The sequence below is a fragment of the Pyrus communis genome, chromosome 1, assembly GCF_041283825.1.
Source record: "Pyrus communis isolate YQ-2024b chromosome 1, ASM4128382v1, whole genome shotgun sequence".
NCBI lineage: Eukaryota > Viridiplantae > Streptophyta > Magnoliopsida > Rosales > Rosaceae > Pyrus > Pyrus communis.
Window position 1 is genome coordinate 2,439,953 of NC_142565.1, and position 21,631 is coordinate 2,461,583.

Sequence of the window (21,631 nt, forward strand, 5' to 3'; positions counted from 1 at the left end):
CAAAGTTTTCAAGTTCTTTTTATTAGTTTTTCTTTTAAATTATGCTGAAGCAGTTTTTCTGGTGTATATACATTAACCGTGCACGGATCAGGTATGATGAATATTTACAAATGACTCGGCAGATTGTGCAGTAAACCAGTAATTTATGCGACGTCGCTCAGTGGGCCAAATAATCGTATCAGTGTCTCTACATTGCCATGAAACCACAAGATTGGACAACCTATATGAAATAAGTTTCATAAGTTCACTGCTACTATAATATCAAGTTTCAATAACTCATCATGTGTCAGTCAGTCAGTCTTTACATGACATTATACAATTTACTTTAAAATGTCTGATAATGGTGTATCTATTCTATGAAAGTCCCTTGTGATCATGAAATTGTAGAGTTTATTTATTATTTTTTTCTTCCAAAATACCAAAGAATATGAAAAAGCCATTCCCACGCGTTGGTTTGGGGAAGCCATTCACATTGAAACACAAAAGAATAAGAATATGGCAAAAGACATATGCACATAACTTTGGTACAAATTTAAACATGTTATCCGAGCCACCCCCTCACTAAATTAAGATGCCAAACAGAACAAATTGCATGCTTTCGGTTAGGGTTGCTTCTCTAAATAATAATTAATTACATACATACAAACATACATACATATATATATACATATATATATATATATCTCTCTACGTACAGACGTACTACGTACATTTTGTTAACTTTTCTCTAAACTTGCTTGGGGTTATTAACACAGAGTCTAAGCAGAGACCACCTTTGGTGTGTGTACAATCAATCTGGACCATTGAAAAATTGATCTTGATTGGCATGTTAGGCTTGTTGACAACAAAGTCACCCACATGGTAATGAACCCAGCTGCCTACTTCATGCAAATAACATTCGGATACAGCGTGCTGGCCCTCGGAGGTCGATAACTGGAATCGGACCGGCTTGATGTGCCACCCGTGGACTTGATCAACAGTGCATACTCGCCGGCCAAATCTTTTCGTACAAGTTTTGCCTAGCTGAAGCCGGAAGTACAGGCTGTAGCTCCCTGGGGGGAACTCAAACTCCAGTTCACCTAGGGCTTCAACCCACCAAAATTTTTGAAGATATGCAACTGTGTGGAACCTATAATATTACATGTCAGAAAACAAACTAAAACCCATTTAATTATTTATTTAATCAGATTTATAGGGCATGTTTGATGTATAAGAGGGTTAATCAAGACGTGTAATATAGGGTTCTTTGCGTAAGCATGCAAATTATACAAGTTTTCAAGCTATTGGAAGGCAGATTCCATAAGGTTCGTACGTATCATATTTTGGCTTGTTCTCAAGGATGATGCCACCAAAATGCATGGCAAGTTATTGATTAAGAATCAAATCTTGTAAGCTTAGATATGAAGGATGAATAGAGAGAAATCTAATTCCAAGGAGCCCACCTTGAGATATAGTCATTATTCTTTGGTGCTATATACCAATTTTTTTTGTTTTTTAACAGAGCGATATTCTCAAATATTTTGAATTTACAAAAAGGGGAATTTATAGATAATTTGTGCAAGGAGATGGTTACATTCACCTAACCATTGAGATCCTATTAGTTGGAGGTATACCAAGATTAATACAATAGTGCTTATTAATCATGGTTAGTGAATAAAAAGGGGTCATTTCATTTTTTGAAGAAAAAAATTACTCAAATTGAAACTTTGATCACCTCGATTCCTCAGTTGAGATTTGACTCCAATATCTTCGATCGTCTATTCCTGTTATCCGCAAAGCCCTTGATGAAATGGCCAAGAAAAGTTGTCCACAACTCTTATCCAACCAAGCTTCCTGTGAGGGAAACAAAACAACCATTTACATATACATATAATAACTGACTAATTATTTGGTTGCAGTAGCACTAAATACATCTTAAATATTTATTTTTAATAGATCAAACAAAAGGGTTTGAGGGTACCTTGGTGCCACCATCAAAACGATTGGGCTGGCACAACCTAGCGTATAACTCTTTCTTGGGCAAACTTTCAAGATTAAGAACTTTGTCGACGAGAAACTTACAGTTTGAAGGCAGCTTTGACTCCCATACAAAATCAGCCAAAGAAGCAGCACGAAAAGCCTTGTTAATCTGAGCCGATTTACAAATCTCCAGTGGATCCAAGGACATAAGAATGGACGAAACACAACTCTCTGGTAAGTCCCCAATACCAGGTTTTGTTGGAGGAGAAGAACTGGGAATATCCCTAGAAAAGAAGGAGAAACCAGTCCCCATAATACATATATGTGTATGTATATATATGTTATATAACCAAATTTATGTGTATGGTACGGAGAGGTAGAGAAGGAGGTGATAGAGGAGATGTTGATGAGGAAGAGGAGGAGAGATTGATGATATTGGAGTCACCATATTCTTCATGTATACGGTGGAGATAAAGTCGTTGCCATGGGTTTTAAGAAATGCGAAAGGCTGTTGTGACAAATGAGACAGACTACACGGAATTAAAAGGAATATAAATCTTTTTGTCAGAATTATATTTGATAATGTTATTTAATATAGTATTATGTATATTCCCACATGGTTATAGCTGTGAGCGTGTAGACAAACATCGCCTAGTTCATGGTACGTAGTGCCAGTAGAGCATCCAATCCTACAGATGAGAGACATGGATGATATATTATATTACGTACATCGAATACACACACACACACACACACACAAATTCCTCGTGGAAAGCAAGGGCAACAAAGAGTTAGAAGTTCTCAAATCGAGTTTGAACTCCCACAAATGTAATTTTTAGGGTCACTAGCTCTATTTTGATGTATCTGTTGATCTGAGGATCAAAAGTATTATGCCGCCTCATACAATACTAAGGTTGCATGAAAAAGAAAATTAATCAGGCACCAAACCAATGTGGAGTGAGATATTCTCCTATATTAATGCGCACACACACACGACCGTGTTACAACAACGAGAAAAGAAAACAAATTGTGGATTAAGAATGATTTTAAAACCTAAGTCTTTGCTATGAGAAGAGAAAATTCGTTCTTTTTAAGTAGGGTTGGGATACAAAGATGTAGTGGGACAATCTGGATATAATGGAAATTTTTTAGCTTAGTTGATTGTCTTATATACACTGAGATTATTATAATCCATTATCAACTAATTAGATTTAGTTGGTATGAAGAGTGGAGCAAAATCTGTTTATATTTGTCAGGAAGTTCGCAAGTTGCACATGGCCAAAAATTAAAGTAAACTAAATATCAAAGTGGTGCTCTCGTACCACTAACAAAATGATTAGCATACTCATTTATTTTCTCACTCAGATGAATTAATTCATGTTTTTATTCATAAGGTGTGAATGTGATCTCCTAATCAGAATTTCGCGTGGCTAATTCGCATGTTATTTGATAATATTATATTTATGGACACCTCAAGAGGATGCAAAATGTTCCCACATGGTAAGATTTTTATGCTGTTCGACTTTGATAATTGTTTATATATGTTTCAATTATTAATTAAGGCTTGTGTTTTTCCTTTAATTCGCGGCTACTTGCTTTTGTTCCTCTAGTGAACTATGAAGTCTTGTGACACAAGGAATTTTGTGTAATTATACGAGAAAAATGAATTTTCACTTATTTTTTTAATCTATACTTTTGTTTATTGATATCGTTTAGATTGAAAAAAAATCAAAGAAAAAGATGTTTCCGTGAGCTAATAGACAACCTAGCAGTCTTCCAATTTGAAACAAGTTTATTGATATTGATGTTGGGTTTTATGAAATCTTTCACATGTCAATTCTATATGATTAGTATATATACACACTCATGGCATGCATCTATCATTTTAAATAACAGTTTGTCAGTAAATTACATTTAAACCAAGAAGCATAAGCATATTTTAAATAAAATCTTTAGACTCCTTGACTATATTTCCATCTCTGGAAATTTTCTTTATTCTCCCATATATATTAGTCAGCCACTAAATATTGGTGAACTTTTTATTCATTTGTACTCAAAGTGGTAGCTCCATAATTTACGCTTCTAATTTTTCAATTAGAGATTTGTTTTGTTTGGTACAAGACTTTAATTAACATGATTTATGGAAAATTATATTTATATATTTCGAATGAAGATGTCCAAAAAGTCATCCATATCATCGTCATCTTCTTTTTTTTTACGTGAGTGGTCTCCATCTTCTTGGTTTCCTTTATCAACCAACTCCATAGGTACTCATCTTCTTCATCTCCGCGGGCCTATCTCTAGTGCAAAAAAGAGATGCATTACCCATCGTTGCAGAATCCTAATAGCTGGGTAAGAATCCACACCATGCTTATAGCTTTAGTAGGAAAATAATTTTCCCGTTTTATAGGTTAAACCTATTGGTTTAGTAAACCTTCGACAAAGATTTGTTTTTCCAAACCTTTAACACATTCCAACGTTAATTACCATATGCTTTGAAGAAACCATGGTCGTAATATTGTTAGGTTAAAGAGATTCTAAAGTCAAAGGAAACCAGGGTCCCCGCTCCCATATTTTAGTTACATCGTTTATTAATATTCTAGTGATGTGCCAAACACATGATATCATATAAAAATTTGTGTTTCACTGCTAAAAATGAGTAACAAATATATATGATTAATAAGTTCCAAGAGGCTTAATACAAATATGTCGAGTGAATTTGTGACATCATATTTTTAACATAAGTTTTAAATTATATCGGACGAATTCGCGACATCTTATTTTTTTATTGTCTTTTTGAAATACAAAGGATTGCATATTAAAGATAATTAAATCTCAACATTAACATAATGGATTAGGAGTGGTGTCAAAATTTGTGTCAAACGTCGTGTCATCTGCCCCATATACATATATATTATCAATAATTTTTAATTATGATCTAAATCACCAAGACATCGTCCACTTGTTCACAACTTCACATGAATCATGTGTATACAGTAGCACTCTCACCCAAACTAGGTGCGACTTGGCACTAATTCAAGAAACTTCAACTCCTAACACAAATATATATATATATATATATATATATATATATATATATATATTTTTTTTTTTTAATAGGACAATTGGTAGGAAGCCATGGTTATCCAGCCTGTTTGGAGGTCGAGAAGACTCACATAGGTATTTCAGCATTTCTCTGACCACAAGTCTGGCTTGCAGACTAGCATTGGATTTCGAACCCAAGACCTCCAGTTTTTAATTTGAAGGAAGCCTCGCAATTCGTCCTTTATTACTGGACCACTAGCTCGTGGTTCCTAACACAAATATATTGGGGATTGTCTATATATTACCTAAACTTTTTATTGTAGAATCTTATTTGTTAACCAAAACTCTAAAAAAGTACCATTTACTACTGGAAATTAAAATTTACCCAATCATATTTTGCCGGATGCACCATAATTCATAAGGTCAAATGACTTTATCAGATAAAAAAACATTGGTCGGGCAAACCTAGTCAACATTTAGAATTTTATCAAAGGCTTTGCAACAAAAATATTTTGCAGGACAAAAAATTCGTCAGGCAATGTTTTGATGCAAAGGGAAAAATTGGCCCTTATAATTAATTACTTATAAACATAAAAATAAGAGCCTTTAAAAATATAAATAAAAAAATTGCATTACACGTGAGAAAACAAAAAACGAAAAACCCTATGCATCTTCTTCATCCCCTTCCAGTTTTTTTTAGCCAACAATAAGTCATTTATCCCCCACCAATTAACAAGGACAATCTCTTTCTCTCTCTCTCTATGGCAATTGGATTCCAATTTTCCATCACCACGGCTGTGAAATATAAGCTACGAGGGTAGAATATAAAATTGAACTCTACAAAATATGAGAGAGAGAGAGAGAGAGAGAGAGAGAGAGAGAGAGAGCAGGGGTGCCAAAAGGTTAAAGGTATCAGACTAGGGTTTTGAATTGTAAATCATGTTTAAGGTTTTTGGATTGTAGCCTAAAATCAATTCATTGAATACTTGAGTGAGGTTTAAACAGCCTTGGCTTATCAACTCAATGAATATAGAACAAGTGATCGACCAGGTTGTCACATGAGATACTTATCTCCGATTACAAATAATTCAAATATACACAAGACAAAATAACAGAGAGAAGTTAACTGCTGTGGAGGAGTTCTAGATAGAGATGGACTGTGGAGGAGTTATAGATAGAGATGGAGTTTTCAATTTCATACAGTCTTGGCTTATCACGTTCAGAGGAGGCGTTGACGGGGGAGCGAAAGGTGCAGTCGCACAGGGTCCCAAATTTGAAGGGGCCCCTAAATTTTTGCCATCTAACATCATTTAATAATATTCTATATTTAAAAAAATTGCTTTTGTTAGCACTTTAAAACCGCATTGTGCACTCCTTATTAGAGATTTTTTTTTCTTTTTTCGTTCTAAATATAAAAACTTGGAGTATAATGAGATATTTTGAGCGTCTAATAACACCCTAAAAAAACAATAGTTTCTTAATTTTATTATATAACAACAATATATATTCAAGTAAAACTTTAAGGTTAGAGGTTTGAAGTTTTATTTTTTATTTTTTTATTATTATTTTTTTCATGTTTGATTGTTAAGATAAAATTGCTTTTGATTATTTAGTGAATGTTATGTTTGTAGATCTTTTTACTTATCATTAAGGACACTTGTAAACATGCAATCAGTGAGTGCTAAAGTTTGTTTGTTTGTTTGTATTTTCTTTGAACAAGCGATATTATATACACTAAGAGGGTGAGGGAGTGGGCTAAGCCTCACAATGGGCTAATAATAATGTGGTTCAAATTCGTCTTTGACGATAATTGATCCTAAGACCTTTCACTTCCAAGTGAAGAGAAATACCACTAAATCGTAGTACTAAGTAGCTTGGTTTTGATTTAAGTAATTGTTTTCTAGTATCAATACAGTGTCATACTTATTTTAAAACTTAAAACTATCTTAAGGAAGGCCTCTTTTACAAATTTTGTTCAGGCTCCCAAAATCTCAGAGACAGCCCTGATCACTCCTCCACGACCTGAGAGGACGTTGGCGAATGGAAAGCTTGAACAATAGGAATGCAAAACGAGGAAGACAAACCCTTGGTTAGCAAGTCTGCAATTTGATCAGTTGAAGCAAAATAGCCAACAACGAGTTCATGTCTGGTTACTTTCTCCTTGGCATAGTGGATTGGAGGCAATGACAATAGCACTAATATTGTCACACCATAATTGTAGAGGTGCGAGAGAATGGCGCAAGTCACGAAATAAATTTCTGAACCAAAGCAAGGCAGCAGAAGAGTAGGCAAGTTGGCGATATTCAGTAATCATCAAGATGGCCAGCATATAGTCCTATAATGATAGGAAGGTTAAAGAGTCTCACATTAGTGAAAGGAGAAACCTTGCAAGGGCTTATAAGAGGTTGGCTACTCCCTATATAGTCAATTAGTTTTATTGTGGAATGAAACCTTAACTTTCTTCATGGTATCAAAGCATGTTGGCCTATGTGTGAAGCCCAACGGCTACACGTGCTCCATGTAACCCAAATCGTGTTGTCCATATGTTTGGCTTGAAAATTCACCATATGTGAGGGGACGTGTAAGGATGTGAAGGTTAAATAGCCCAAACATAAGTGAAAGGAGAAACAGAACCTCAATTTTCTTCAGGTCCGCATTAGCATATGTAGTATGAGTGAGAGGACTCGATGTGTAAACAATACCTTGATCAGCAGCACCTTTTAAATATCTGAATATCCATTTTACAACAGCCCAATGCATGTGAAGTTGTAGGAGAATGCATGTATTGACATACTTGATTCATTGCGAATATATGTACTGACATACTTGATCCATTACTAATGTATGTACTAACATACTTGGTTCACTGCGAATGCAATGTTAGGTTTGGTAAAGAGTAGATATTGGAGAGCACTAACAACACTTTGAAATTCAAAATGCATGCACTAACATACTTGATTCACCATGAATGCAATTTTAGGTTTGGTAAAGAGTAGATACTTGAGAGCACCCACAACACTTTGAAATTCACTGCATCCGAGAGAGGGTCACCCTTATGCAAACTGAGGCGGCGACTAGATAGGGATGGTGTAGAAAGGGGTTTGCAATCACTCACTTTGGTTCGTTTCAGAAGATCCAAATTTTATTTGGGTTGAGTTAGAAGCAAAAGTGCAGATGTGCGAGTGAGTTCCACTCCCAAAAATAAAGCAAAGGGGTCGAGATCCTTCATAGAAAAGAGTTTGCCTAACTGCGTTATAAAACTTGAAATTTGTTGACTATTGTTGCATGTGGCCAAAATGTCATCAACATATATAAGTAAATAGATAACTATAGGACCATTACAGTATGTAAACTATGATAAATCTACTTGTGAGGCCACAAAACCCAAGTCTTCAAGATGATATGAAAGACAATGAACCAAGCTCTTGGAGCATGCTTAAGTCCATAAAGAGACCGACATAATTTACAGACATGTGAAGGATATTGAGAATCAAAAGGAGCGTTGGGAGTGTGCAAAAGGTGCAGTGGCACAAGGCCCCGAATTTTTGACAGGCCCCAAAACTTTTTATTCTCCTATATATATTACATATGAGTATTAATTTATAATAATAAAAAATTTAACTTAAAAGAAAAAATATCACCATATGATTTTACAATTGATTAAGTGGAGCTTATACTTAATATATTAATTTTCTACTCTTCTCTAACAATAAAAAACTTGTGTATTACTTTCTTCTACTTTTCTTAAGCAACAAAAAACTAATTTGTGATTATTACTTTATTCCACCACAAACGTATTTTCATATCTCTCTTTCAGTTGTGCTCCATTTTTTCAGAGATGAACCTAAATCATGATTTCATGTTAATTGGAGATTATTCAATTAGTAAGAGTGAGATCCTGATTTCAATTAAGTTTCAATATTGATAGTTGAACTTTGTATGAATATATTGTCTAAGAAATTATTATTTTTAAATAATTAGGAGGGTCTTTTTATGAAATTCACATGGGCCCCCAAACTGTCAGAGACGGCCCTTTTGAGAATCCACAAAACCTGATGGTTGTCGCATGTATACCTCTTCAATCAATGAACTGGTTGGGGTATTTACTAATTCTACTGTCTTTGATAAGGCTTTCCCCAAATTAATCTTCTTTCATCTAAGAACTTGCCAAAAGAAAATGGAAAGGGCTGCAACTTGCGAAAAGGAAATGGAAAAGGCTGCTGAGGAATTTGCATAACAGGCAAAAGAAATCATACAAGCTATGCAACAACAAGAAATGCACGGGTCCAGTCTCCAAAAGCACGAAGTCCATGTTTGCCAAAAACAGGGTGGAGGGTTTGTAGATTGCAATTTTGGTTGGGGTAATTAGGCTATATTGTCTCTGTGATAATGTGGGTAGGGCTGCCATGGAAGATCCTACAATGGTGCTCAAGGAAGGTCAAGTATGTGGTCCATATATATGGAGTGGTGAATCGGCCTCTTTCTATCTATTAAATAAATATCTAAATATCAACAAATATCTAGTCTTGGTCAAATAGCCAAAAGATCTTCTAATGGAGTGCGAGTCAGCGGGCCTTTCATCCAATAGTGTTTTTCTAGTTCATGGTCAAAGAGTCTTTTCTCAAAATAGTGACTTGGCAAGAGTAGGACCAGACAAATTTTGAGATAGTCCCAATTTCTATGAGCAATGGAGCATAACACAATAAAGTTAGTTAACAAAATCTTCATTCTTTTCTAAGTTACATGGAAGTCGAAATTATGTGGTTGGGTTTAAGATCAGTGAGACTGAAGGTTCATAAAAATTTCTCCAAGCCATACACCAGGTTCTGCAATAAAGAAACAAAGACAGAAGATATATTATCGGTTGAAGCAGGATATGCTTGAAAATTATAAAAGATGCGATGCGATACAAATGTATTAATTGGTTACCTTTATGCGCACAGTCTTTCTGATTGCTAAGAGAAGGCCTGGCATGAGACATTGCACATCTGTGATGTCATGTTTCAGAGAGTAAACCTCTCCGAGACGAGAAAAATGAACTGTTGTACTAGCCGGAAGCCCTGGAAGGACTAAGCTATGCACTCGAACTCCATCTCCCAGAACTTGGCCCCTTACCTTATGCACATACGATAAAAGTGTAGTAATTAGTTCCAATCCAAGGCATAAAACTTGAACCAATAAACAACAATTTGTACTTGTGGTTACTAGAACATCGGTTGAAATATCTTCTCTGTTGTAGATTTGGCCAAGGTTAGACAGGTTGTTGGCATTTGGGTTGCATCTGATGATGGAAAATCCTGTACCCCAAATACAACTTTAGCATATGATCTTCATGTGTAGGATAACTAGGCTTCTGATGTTACATATTCAAGGGCAAACAGCTATAGGGGACATTAAAATATGTGTTACGAGTTACATAGGACATACAATTATATGGTTTCATACATATAACAAAGTGAGAGTTTGCCATTTTTACGAATGAGTAACCAAATTTACCTTTGCAGATGCTCTTGATTCGATAATTTCTATATTGTTGTAATGGAAGGAAGCTGAAATTGCAGCTTGTTGGAGAAGTATCGATCCAATGGACAAAGTCGGTGCAACGAGACAACCCTATACACAGTTGCAGCTCCATATCAGTGACAAATGTATGGTTTAATTATGTGATAAAAGAGGGAGAAAAAAAAAATCTCTTAAAACTTATTGTATGAAGTACGTCTCACCCTGTGCTCACTATGCTGGCTTTGTCACATAATGCAAATAATGCTGATACTGTATGTAATTTAATTTTCGGCACATAAACCACACTTCAATTCTCATGCCAAATGCTGTTGCCTAGTAGAGAAATAATCAATCAAATGAGAAAACGGAATCAGGGTTTTTAATGTTTCATATATAGTATTTGTGTAATTACATGTCGTAGACTTTGGAAGGCTCAGTGAAATCAACAACTACTCCTAATGCTTTAGACTGCCAATTGTCACAGAGGAATGAGAAGTATCAACAGAATAAACACATACGTGTATCTATTTATTAATGTTCAACCATTGAATTGGTTACCTGTGAAATGGAACCTAAGACCATTGTGAGATCATTTGTTATCTGTATTTCCAAAGGCTCTTCCATGTCACACACCTAAAATTTGTTAGAAGGAAAGATCAAATTATCCCCATATGTTAACATGCTACTTAAAAAAGTACAATGTATAAATAGGGATCGCTGTTAACAACTCTCGTGATGAGTAGATGCTGAGAGTGTTGATGACAATACTAACAAAAAATGAAAATGTATTAAGAAATGTGAAAACACCCTCCCAATATCTTCTCCTACGAGATAAGAGTCCACTGCACCAGCCACCTCCATTCCTCTAGCTCTGGTCACTGCAGTTACAGCCGCCCTTCCAATTTCCTTTGCTGCTCCGTTTATAATTACCTATCTCAAGACATAGAGATCACGTTTAGCAACAAATTTTAGTTTAATTTTCAATAGTGCACATTATATAAACACCTTGATGCTGTTTTGTGACGGCTGCATTGAGCAACAGATGGAAGGTTTCGCTTTGGCATGTCTTTAATTTTTGCAGACCATACGGTGATGAAATTTGCAGCTCAGTGCTGCCATGGCTATTTAGTCAGTTCAGCAATTTCCACAGTAAGAGATAAGGATTTTGGCCTGTAGCCACTTTCTTTGGTCTCTCTCAAAGATAAGGTTTTCGTTAAGTTGGATTGGTTTTGTTTGGAGGGAAATGTGTGACAAAAATTACCACATTGACAGGTATGCATGTTTCAATTTGTGCCTTACTTTTGGGGCCATGCATGTTTGCGCATGTGTCTCTGGGAACCAAGCAACATATTATTTTTGTGGTTTCCACATGCTTCCGTTTTATATGCACATTTGCTATATATTTGTCAAATTTTTTCCACCTATTATTATGTGTACTTGAGTATTTCCCATTGCTCCCACTACCTTATGATGAATATATTGGATGCTGAGTGCTGATCTGTAATAAACTAATAATGCAACCATAGGGTCAAAGATGTCCCTATACAACCACGTCATTGTCAAACAAAATTATAAATTTGTAGGTTGAATTTTAACTTGAATAAAATAATTAAACATTAAGTTTTCACGCACTGTGTTATTAATTTACGTATTATACTGTAAACAAAAAATAATGTTGATGCTTTATGAACTTAGGATATGTATTTTTTTTAATAAATAGGTATGTGTGTGACAACATTGGTAAATTAATAACACTATGACAATATGATGGTTGTAAAAAAGCTTACCCTTGCTTTGCATGTTTGTTTCCTTAGTCCATCTCCAAACCGAAGGTTCCAGAGAGCCAGAGGGCCGAAAATAGCCTGAAAACCATCTCCAACCAAGGGCTAGGCCAGAAGGCTCTGGAATCTGAGAGGGCCCCACGGAATCGAAGAGGGCTAGAGGGCTGGAGGGCTAGCAGCCCGGGGTTGTCCAGAAATACTGGGAATCCTGTCGGTTATAACCAACAGGAATACGTTTATATTATTTAATATAAATGTATTCCTGTCGGTTTTAACCGATAGGAATGCTTAAGAAAAAAAAAAAATTCAAATGCAACGGCTAGCTGACGTCAGCTAGCCGTTGCATTTGAATTTTTTTTTTATATAGTTTTATTATTATTTTTTATTTACAAAATTTTTCCTATAACTTCTATTTTTAATATATTTTTTAAAATTCTATTTTTTTCCTATAACTTTTATTTTACAAAATTTGTTTCATTTTTTTTTAAATTCCATTTTTTCCTATAACTTATATTTCACATAGTTGCTTTATTTTATTTTAAATTCTATTTTTATCCTATAACTTCTATTTTTTTCCTATAACTTCCTAAGTCATTATACAACATTAAATTAAATTAAGTAACATGAAACAACATTAAACAATATGAAATAACATTAAATAACATTAACCTACATACAAATTATACAACATAAAAAAAAAACATTTAACAATAAATTATGTTTGGCCCTATGACCCTCGGTTGGAGACGGTTTTTTGTGGCAGGGCTAAAACGAGCCCTCTGACCCTTTGGCCCTTGGTTGGAGACCGAGGCAAATATGGCCCTGTACTGTTCATTAAAATATTAATATCTTGGAGAATCTTGGAGGGCCAAAGGGCTAAAACGAGCCATCTGGCCAACCATCGATTAGAGATGGCCTTACAAATATTAACCTAGACTTCCTAATTAATTTAGTAGCGTAGGACTAAGTTCTATATATTGCTAGAAATTCGTGTGACCAACTGTAATTGATTAAAGAAAAGATAATAGGCTCATTTGGTATTTACCTAAGATACATCTGGAATCAACAGTTCAGAACAATTAAGAAGAAGACAATAAGATTATTGACCAGTAATTCTTTCTTTATTTTCACTTTTTATATTTTAATGTTTTAACGTTTGAACAAGGAATTAACACGTTGAATTGAATTGGGTCGTGTGGATCAAAGATCCAGCATAATTAACTTAATATTCGACCCAATTAAAGAAAGATTCAAATGATTAATTATCCTAAAAGAGGTCTAATAAGGGACACAAGGCCATAGCCCAGTTACACTTTTGATTCTTCAATGATGATGTCCCTTCCAAAAACATGACATTATACCAACATGAATATCTCCCTCCTTACAGTTTTTTTTATATCAAGACACCAAAAAAAGTAACATAAAATTACAGTTTATTGATATTTATCTTCATTTATAAGTTATAAGTGAGAGTTATTAAGTTCAATTTTCTGGATAGCAAGTTGATACCAAATATTATGACTAACCCATTACGTGACTTGACCCAAATATCAAACTTCTCAATGTAAATATATCGTCAAATTAAAAAAAAAAACACGAAAAAGTTACAAAAAATAAAAATGTAATCTTGAGTTTTGAGGTGTCAGAATTTGATAGCTTACCACAAAACTTAACTTTCACAACGTCATAATCAGGCAAATATTGCAAAGAAAATCAGCCAGACTTTGCAACCCATTGCGTGTATAAGGTGCCACGCATGAGAAGGAGAGATTGCCTTGTGTAGCAAGCATTTTAGGGGATGCCATTGCCAGACCTTTTGCTTGCTTGCTTGCGAGTTGCGAATGAGGTGCAAATCCAGTGCCCCATCATTTTCCAACGCAATGCCATTTTCCGCAACCAAAAACAAAGAATTTTCGTCATTGAAATTTTGAAACGACTCCGTTTCGAGCAGTCAATATAGAAACAAACCTGGTATCCAATTTTTTATTTCTCAGTTGTTGGACTTTCGTTTTCAAATTAAACCCTAACCAACCAATAAAGATACCTTCCACCATCCTTTTATTTCCTAAAACACAATTAGGGTTCAGATGCTCTTAATTTATACAAAAACCATGTTTTATATTATGAAAATGGACTCTTTTCTGGTAGTAGGGTTTAAGAAATGGACAAATATGTAAATCGTAAGATTTACTTCAACTTTTCGTATCAGTAGGGTTTTATGAATACCCAAATCATTCCAATTAGCTAAAATGATGAGAGTTTAGACCTTAGACATGCACTTTCCACGTGCCTCCATCTAATTTGGAACACCAACAACCTAAGGTTTCATGAGGGACCTAAAAGCTTCCTATTATTCTGCTAACTCCGGTAAGTACATGTATGAACAGTCAATGATTACTTTGCTATGTCATCCAAGCCTCCCAGTTTATAAGGGTCGAAATATATATAGCTACTTTATATGTCGCAAAAAGTCATCGAGATCCAAGACTATAACTCATTAGTTGCAGCTTTGGCTTCATAACTAAGTAAAATATTAAAGTAATTAGTTGTATAAATGATAAATTTAGGTAACAAGTAATTTATCATTGGTTCATACTTATTTTACATGTTGACCAACTACCAAATGAGTCCTCCCCATTTACTGAAGAGAAATGTTAAGATGACTCTCTATGAATATTGTGCTTAAAACATGAGGTGACAAATAATTCGTACGAAATTAACATTAAACTATAAGTGATAGAAAAAGAAATTTCAACGAAAAGCTCATGATACTGTTTACTTTAACGAAAAATTATATTTTTACATTAAAAAGTCGATCATTGTATTATTCACTTTATCATTTGTTTTGTCCTTATAGTTAAAACTCAAAGTTTTCAAGTTCTTTTCATTAGTTTTCCTAATAGAAAATTTATAAAAAAAATTCATTTTGAGTAAGTCTTCTTATCATTTTTCTATAACGAATTATTATAGGGTTAGCTTCTAGCTAGCAGAACAAATATTAGCCCTACTACGTAGTACCGTCTGGTACGTCATGCTCTTGTGTGGTTTTGGAGAAATTTTTAGGAGTGCCGGGTACACCAAAAAATTTTGGTGTACCCTCACTCATAATGGTGGACCCTACCTTCACTTATTTTTCAATAAATAAATAAAATCAAATTCTAATGAGTGAGGGTACACCAAAATTTTTTGGTGTACCCGGCACTCCTAAAAATTTCTCGTGGTTTTGGCTGCTGGTTACGCATGTAACTGCGTGGTCCATACTTTTTAACCTTTTTTTTTTTTTTTACTTTGTCACAATTTGGGGTAGGTTTTTTGTTCTTTTGCTTTTGTTCCTTACTAATTTTCTATTTGGTCAATTGTTAATATAACCCTTTTGACCAAAAAGTTAATTGTCAATATAACCCTCTTTATCTCAAAATAATCTAATTCATAAATTTATGAGGTAGCAAAGTATTAACAACTCAAGATATAAATGATTATGTTCATTCAGATTTTTTTTTTCTTTCTAAAATTAAATATTTTATTTAAACACCATAAGATAGTATAATTAATAGCTAAAGAGTCATTCCAACTCAAACGTAAAAATAAAGAAAAAAATCGTAATCTTAATTAAAATATTCCCCTCAATGCGAAAATCACCATCGGGCACAAAAAGAAAAAAAAAAGTAAAGAACACCTTGAAAACAAATTCTCACCCTACTTTTATTCTTAAACAATATAAAATGGTTAGATAACACTTTATTGTATTGGCGAAAAGTAATAATACGTATGTATTTCGGTGGTGTTAAATCCTCACCGATCCTCCTCTTCCCTAACATTTAAAAGTTTAACCCACTAACGATATCGTTTGTTAAAATAAATCAATATAAAACAGTATTACCTGTTACATACAATTTTCTTTTATAGCAACATATGAAAACTTCAATTGAATTCAATAAAGAAATGCTCCAATGCGACCAGTGTGGTTACTTGGTATTAATAATTTACGTGTTTATATTTTAAGATATATTGCATCAACAATAAAACAATTGTTATAGTACGAGTTGGAGTGTAAACATGTATTTTGTATAATCAATTAAAAAAACCTTTTTTTTTTCTTTCAAATCTCACGCAATTATATTCTTCTTATGTAAACTTTCTCAAATTAGTGGACATAAAATCTTTTTCCAACGAAGCCATGCACGTTAAAAATATAATTCATCCTTGTTTTAAAACAAACACAAGCAACAAGAACAAAAACAAGAAGTGTGTGTCTGTCTGGATGTCACGTGCCTCGCAATTTGACGTCAGTCCCACAGAACTATGTAAAACCACTGCGATGCAATGCAAAGGCAGTCCCCCCGATGACCCAAATTATATACACATCGAATGGTCGGTATCCTGTCCCCAATCAATGACAAGACCTATGGATTAAACTAGAATTGTTGATAATTAACTAAAAATTTAAATTACTCCTTATTGGAAACTACTTCCAAAACCAAAAAATATATATATAAAAGGAAATTGTAAATAACCTAACTAATTATTAATTATTTCAAATTGGGGGCAGACTTATTAGTTAATGAGAAAAAGTTTAAGAGCATTGTAATTGGGTAATGCTAAAGAAACTATTTATGGGAAGTGCTGAGAGACTTTTTTAGAATGAGACTCTCCATAGAGTTTGTCATCTCATAGTTTAGTCCATTTTCGTACCAACGTTGTGAAATATTGTGCAAAACATATGAGGTGGCATAGAGTATAAGAAGAGTTTCACTTTTAAGAAAATCCCTATTGCATTTCTCTATCTATTTAAAACATATTTTATAATCATATAACATGGGTATTAATTATTAAATTATTACCTAAATATCAATTAATGTGTTTAATTATTATTATTGATAAATCATATAATTTACAAATATAATTTAAAATATTAATCTACTTAACGTTAATTATCAGAATTATTAGAGGGAGGCCAGTTTAATATGTCGGGTTGCACCGTCCCCATCGAGCTACGCAACGCATAGACTTCCAACTTTAACAAATCGCACGGTTCATGCTTGGCGGCGACTCTTTGTATGGCTTACAGTTCGCCACGTATTTGGAAGCTCCCTCGTGTTGGCTGCACGTATGGGAGTGTCGGTGCGTCCTTGTAATAGTTTATCCTGTGACGTAAACAGTTCATGTTCCTATTTGTTTTTCTAGGTTTTACTAATTTTTTGTTTGTTACTTTTAAATTATAAAAAATTTAATATCTAATTTTAGAAAAAGAGTTTGACTTGGTCCGATATATTATTTTATGGGGATTATTCTTTGTCTATTTTCTTATAAAGTCATGTGCAATTAGGTGTTTTATTGGTCACAAAATAAAAAGTGGTAAAAAGAAATGCCCAAAACTATGATGGGATTGCAAAGAACCTTTCCCTTGTTTTGGCATCTTCAACTTTGTTATCCACATGAGTTGTATATGTTTGTACCTTTATGTGATTAGTCATGCATATAGTATTAATAAAAATCTATATATAGTTTTGTATAATCAATAAGAAAACAAGTAATCTGCGCGATAAAGCGATAATAATCATTAAAACCAGATAATAAACGAGTACAATGATTGGAAGGACCTCCAAAAGAGGTCACAATATCTCCTACAGCAACAAGTCACTAACAAATTAACAATAGTAAGAGGAAACTTAGGCCAAGTACAAATAGGCTGCTTCATTAGCTGGCGGCGAGTGTTAGAAACAGAAACCTCAGTGATCCTTCAAAGCAAAGCTTTGGAGTCCTCCACAACTTGTCTGGCGGAAAGATTCACAAATTGGTCCTGCAACGCTGCTGTGATTTGAAGTTAATGCTCTCGAAAATAAAGTTATGAAATCAAAATTAACCCAAAATTTACTTGATAACAGAAACTTCAATGATCCTTTAGAGCAAAGCTTTTGAGTCCTCCATGACCAGTCTGACGGTGGAAAAATTCACAAATTGGTCATGCAACGCTGCTGTGATCTGAAATAAAGTAAATAATAGCTAAAGCAGCTACTTAGTACGGTCAAGTGATATTTTTTTCACTTATAAGTAAGAGGTTTTAGGTTCAATTATCGTCAAGAACGAGTTTGAACTACTTTATTGCTTAATTCATTGTTAGATTAAATTAATCTATTTTTTAGTATAAATAACATCGTTTGTTAAAAAATAATAGTTAGAACAACGAATCTTGGAAAACATATTTTTACAATTGCACAGCCAAAAATATAGTAAAAGCTGAGACACGTTCGCGACGACTTACCACCCACCCGCGGTTTAACCCCGAAGTTTAGCGCCGACCCTCCGTTAATCTCCCACGTGTTGGACTTAAAACCCTCCCTAATTAGCCAGACAAATGATAAAGTACCCTGAATAGGGCACGTGTCAAAAGAGCAAACAAAGTACGGCTAATATTTTTAAGCCTGCAAGTACAGGACCCCTACCCAGTTCGCTGTATGACCCCAAAAATTTTCGTTTCCGCGTTTTTTAAAGCGAACCTTGGCGGCTTTTTTCATTTTATTTTTCTGTATTTTATTTTCTTACAATGATTTTCATAAAATAATTAAGTATATAATTATTTATGCATAATTATAGCTATAATTTAATCATTCATTCATATATATATAAATGGGGTTCCAACAGCTCAGTTTGCTAGCTGGCTGGCCACTTGTTTCTTATACTCTTTTTATTTTTTTTAATTTTTCTTCCTCTCCCTCTTCCTCCGCGAGTTCTCAAGAACCAGAAGAGAAACAAAACTATCAGATTCTGATTTTGCATTGATTTTTCCGGCAGCCACTTTGGGATAATCTCGGGTTTCAGCTTACTGGGTTAGTTTTGTTTTCTCGGGAAAAATAGTGTTTTTTTTTTCCGGGAAAATTTTCTCCTCTGTTTGACTTAGGCTGCATTTTTTGGCTGAAGATCTGAGTCCTTGTGGGTGTTGTGTTTCCTGGGTCGGATCCGGTTCGGTGAATCTTTCCATGTTTTTCTTCAACTTCAAGGCTTGAACTTTAGAGGTGTATGAGTTGTTGCGTTTATTTCTTTCTCAAGACGCCTTTAAAGCTGTGGCTTTTCAGCGGTTGGTGTGATGCTGCTGGGGTCAGAGCGTGAGAATTCTGAAACCAGGGTTTTCTTCTACAAGCCTTTCTCTCAATTGGGTTGTTTCTAATTTTTGAAGCAGATAAAAAATCTGAGAGATCTCTCGTGGAAAACTAGAGAGTAAAAATGATGAGGATGAAGACGAAGACTACTGGGGTGTCACTGGCTGAGTTGAATGGAAGTTCGGGCGGCGGCGGAGCTGAGTCAGGGCAGGGAGAGTGGGAGCTCAGACCGGGAGGAATGCTGGTTCAGAAGCGAAATCCGGACTCTGATCGGAACTCGGCGCCTCCACCGACAATTAGAGTTCGGGTCAAATATGGGTCCATTTACCATGAAATGAGCATCAGTGCTCAGTCTTCTTTTGGTAAATTTTATTCTCAATTTTGTAACTTTATTGTGTTCCGAAAATGGTATTTTTAGCATTGTGCAAATTACATTTTTGAATTGGAATTGAGAAATTTATGTTTTAATGCTTGTTAATAACTTGTGGTGTGTAAAATTGTGTAACTTTTGTTGTGCAGGGGATTTGAAGAAAATGCTGGTTGGACCGACAGGTTTGCACCATGAAGATCAGAAATTGATATTCAAAGACAAGGAGAGGGACTCGAAGGCGTTTCTTGACATGTCCGGGGTGAAGGACCGGTCGAAAATGGTGTTAGTTGAGGACCCTATTAGCCAAGAAAAGCGATATCTTGAGATGCGACGCAATGCAAAGATGGAGAAGGCTTCGAAATCGATTTCTGAAATCAGCTTGGAAGTAGACAGGCTTGCTGGCCAGGTATTGTCAAAGAAGTGTATGCAAAGATTTGTACATGATATATATAATTTGTATTTTGGAAATTGAAATTTGGTTTTCGGAATTGCAGGTGTCGGCTCTTGAATCAATAATCACGAAAGGTAAAAAAGTTGCAGAGCAAGATGTGCTTGTTTTAATTGAGCAGTTGATGAACCAGTTGCTTAAATTAGATGGAATCATGGGCGACGGAGATGTGAAACTGCAGAGGAAGATGCAGGTACATTTGATTACTATGGTCCTGAATTTTGCTTGACATCTTCAAGTACAGCTTTAAGATGTGATCATAATTTGTTTTGAAGGTAAAACGCGTGCAGAAGTATGTCGAAACTCTAGATGTATTGAAAGCTAAGAACTCCTCGCCTAGCAGCAATGGAAGTCAGATTCCAAAGCAGGTTCAGCAGAGGCATTCAGATGGTCATTCCAATGGGAATGGACATAGACTAGCACCAATTCAAGAGCATCAACCGAGGAATTCGGTTGACTATCCACCTACACATAATCAGCAAGTGCAACAGCAAGAACAACCATCAAGGCATTCGGCATCAGGGCCGGTAGTTGTGACCACACAGTGGGAGACATTCGATTCTGCCCCGGCATTGATCCCAACCTCTTCAACATCCAAAGCCGCCAATCAATCTCCGTACCCTAAGTTTAATTGGGAATCGTTCGAGTAAGCCGCCATATACAATGTATTGTTTGTGTGTGTGGATGTGTTTTGATATTGTCGTCTCCGATGGGTTTGCTATATCTTCTACATTCTTTTCTGTACTTAGAAAATATTTTCAACCCCTTTCAATCTGCCATTTAGGTCATCAGAAATAAATGGGGCTTATTACGACAGGGATTTATTATCAATATGTTCTTTCTCGAATTCTGTTGTCCTTGAATTCGTTTTCCATTTTCTGTGGTTCTGGTTTTTCTTATACTCTATAAAGTTGGCTATCTGTATATTTGTTACTAGAGGAATTTAGTGTCCAAACTTTCAGATCTACATCTCTCTCTCTCTCTCTCTCTCTCTTAAATCCAATGATTTAAATTTGTCTCTCAAAACTTCACTCTCCCTCCCCATCCCCCCAATGGCAGAGAAACTAACCTACACTTCTGATGCCTCCGCGACAATATCTCAAACCTATCATGCACTGTGATGTGATTGGTTTGAGGGTTGAAAGGAAGTTATTTTCCCTGACAGGGTAAAGCAGCTCAATCATAAATTTGAGGGGGGGTTTCATTTTCTATATGAAAATGTGGTAGTTGATGATGAATCATACCTTGCTTCCTGCAGGGGCTACAAACTGACAATGAGAAAGGTTAAGGTATTGATGAAGGCTATATATCTATATATAATGAGAACTAACCAACCAACCCATCCAATGAAAATTAAGTCTCAATAAAATCGGGAGAGTTGTCATTTAGTGTTACGGTTTAGTGGTATTTCTCTTCACTTATAAGCGAG

The 21,631-nt window shown here is 34.9% G+C and overlaps 2 protein-coding genes and 1 pseudogene across 3 annotated transcripts; 1 reads left to right on the forward strand and 2 right to left on the reverse strand.

The window, feature by feature from the left end:
* Positions 1 to 494: 494 nt before the first annotated feature.
* LOC137719439 (F-box protein PP2-A13) lies at positions 495 to 2,493 on the reverse strand. The gene is made up of 3 exons (XM_068458477.2): positions 1,961 to 2,493; positions 1,715 to 1,833; positions 495 to 1,129 (listed from the first exon to the last, which is right to left on the reverse strand). The coding sequence occupies exons 1-3, from the start codon at positions 2,270 to 2,272 to the stop codon at positions 703 to 705; spliced, it is 858 nt and encodes a 285-aa protein (XP_068314578.2). The 5' UTR covers positions 2,273 to 2,493; the 3' UTR covers positions 495 to 702.
* Positions 2,494 to 9,712: 7,219 nt separating this feature from the next.
* On the reverse strand, positions 9,713 to 11,782 carry LOC137719616 (dihydrodipicolinate reductase-like protein CRR1, chloroplastic; annotated as a pseudogene). The gene is made up of 7 exons (XR_015952002.1): positions 11,512 to 11,782; positions 11,314 to 11,436; positions 11,065 to 11,139; positions 10,501 to 10,617; positions 10,210 to 10,301; positions 9,934 to 10,119; positions 9,713 to 9,830 (listed from the first exon to the last, which is right to left on the reverse strand). The product of XR_015952002.1 is annotated as a dihydrodipicolinate reductase-like protein CRR1, chloroplastic (transcript).
* A 6,950-nt stretch (positions 11,783 to 18,732) lies between these two features.
* LOC137720749 (BAG family molecular chaperone regulator 2) lies at positions 18,733 to 21,169 on the forward strand. The gene is made up of 4 exons (XM_068459864.2): positions 18,733 to 19,746; positions 19,904 to 20,160; positions 20,249 to 20,395; positions 20,478 to 21,169. Exons 1-4 carry the CDS (start codon positions 19,509 to 19,511, stop codon positions 20,850 to 20,852), a joined length of 1,017 nt encoding a protein of 338 aa, XP_068315965.2. The 5' UTR covers positions 18,733 to 19,508; the 3' UTR covers positions 20,853 to 21,169.
* The last annotated feature ends 462 nt before the right edge of the window (positions 21,170 to 21,631 follow it).

Coding starts and splice junctions, on each gene's coding strand:
- LOC137719439 (XM_068458477.2), bottom strand. CDS start 2,272: ATGGGGACTGGTTTCTCCTTCTTTTCTAGGGATATTCCCAGTTCTTCT. Junction 1,834..1,960: donor GTTTTGATGGTGGCACCAAG/GTACCCTCAAAC, acceptor TTTCCCTCACAG/GAAGCTTGGTTGGATAAGAG. Junction 1,130..1,714: donor ATCTCAACTGAGGAATCGAG/GTGATCAAAGTT, acceptor GTAATATTATAG/GTTCCACACAGTTGCATATC.
- LOC137720749 (XM_068459864.2), top strand. CDS start 19,509: ATGATGAGGATGAAGACGAAGACTACTGGGGTGTCACTGGCTGAGTTG. Junction 19,747..19,903: donor CAGTGCTCAGTCTTCTTTTG/GTAAATTTTATT, acceptor TTTGTTGTGCAG/GGGATTTGAAGAAAATGCTG. Junction 20,161..20,248: donor TAGACAGGCTTGCTGGCCAG/GTATTGTCAAAG, acceptor TCGGAATTGCAG/GTGTCGGCTCTTGAATCAAT.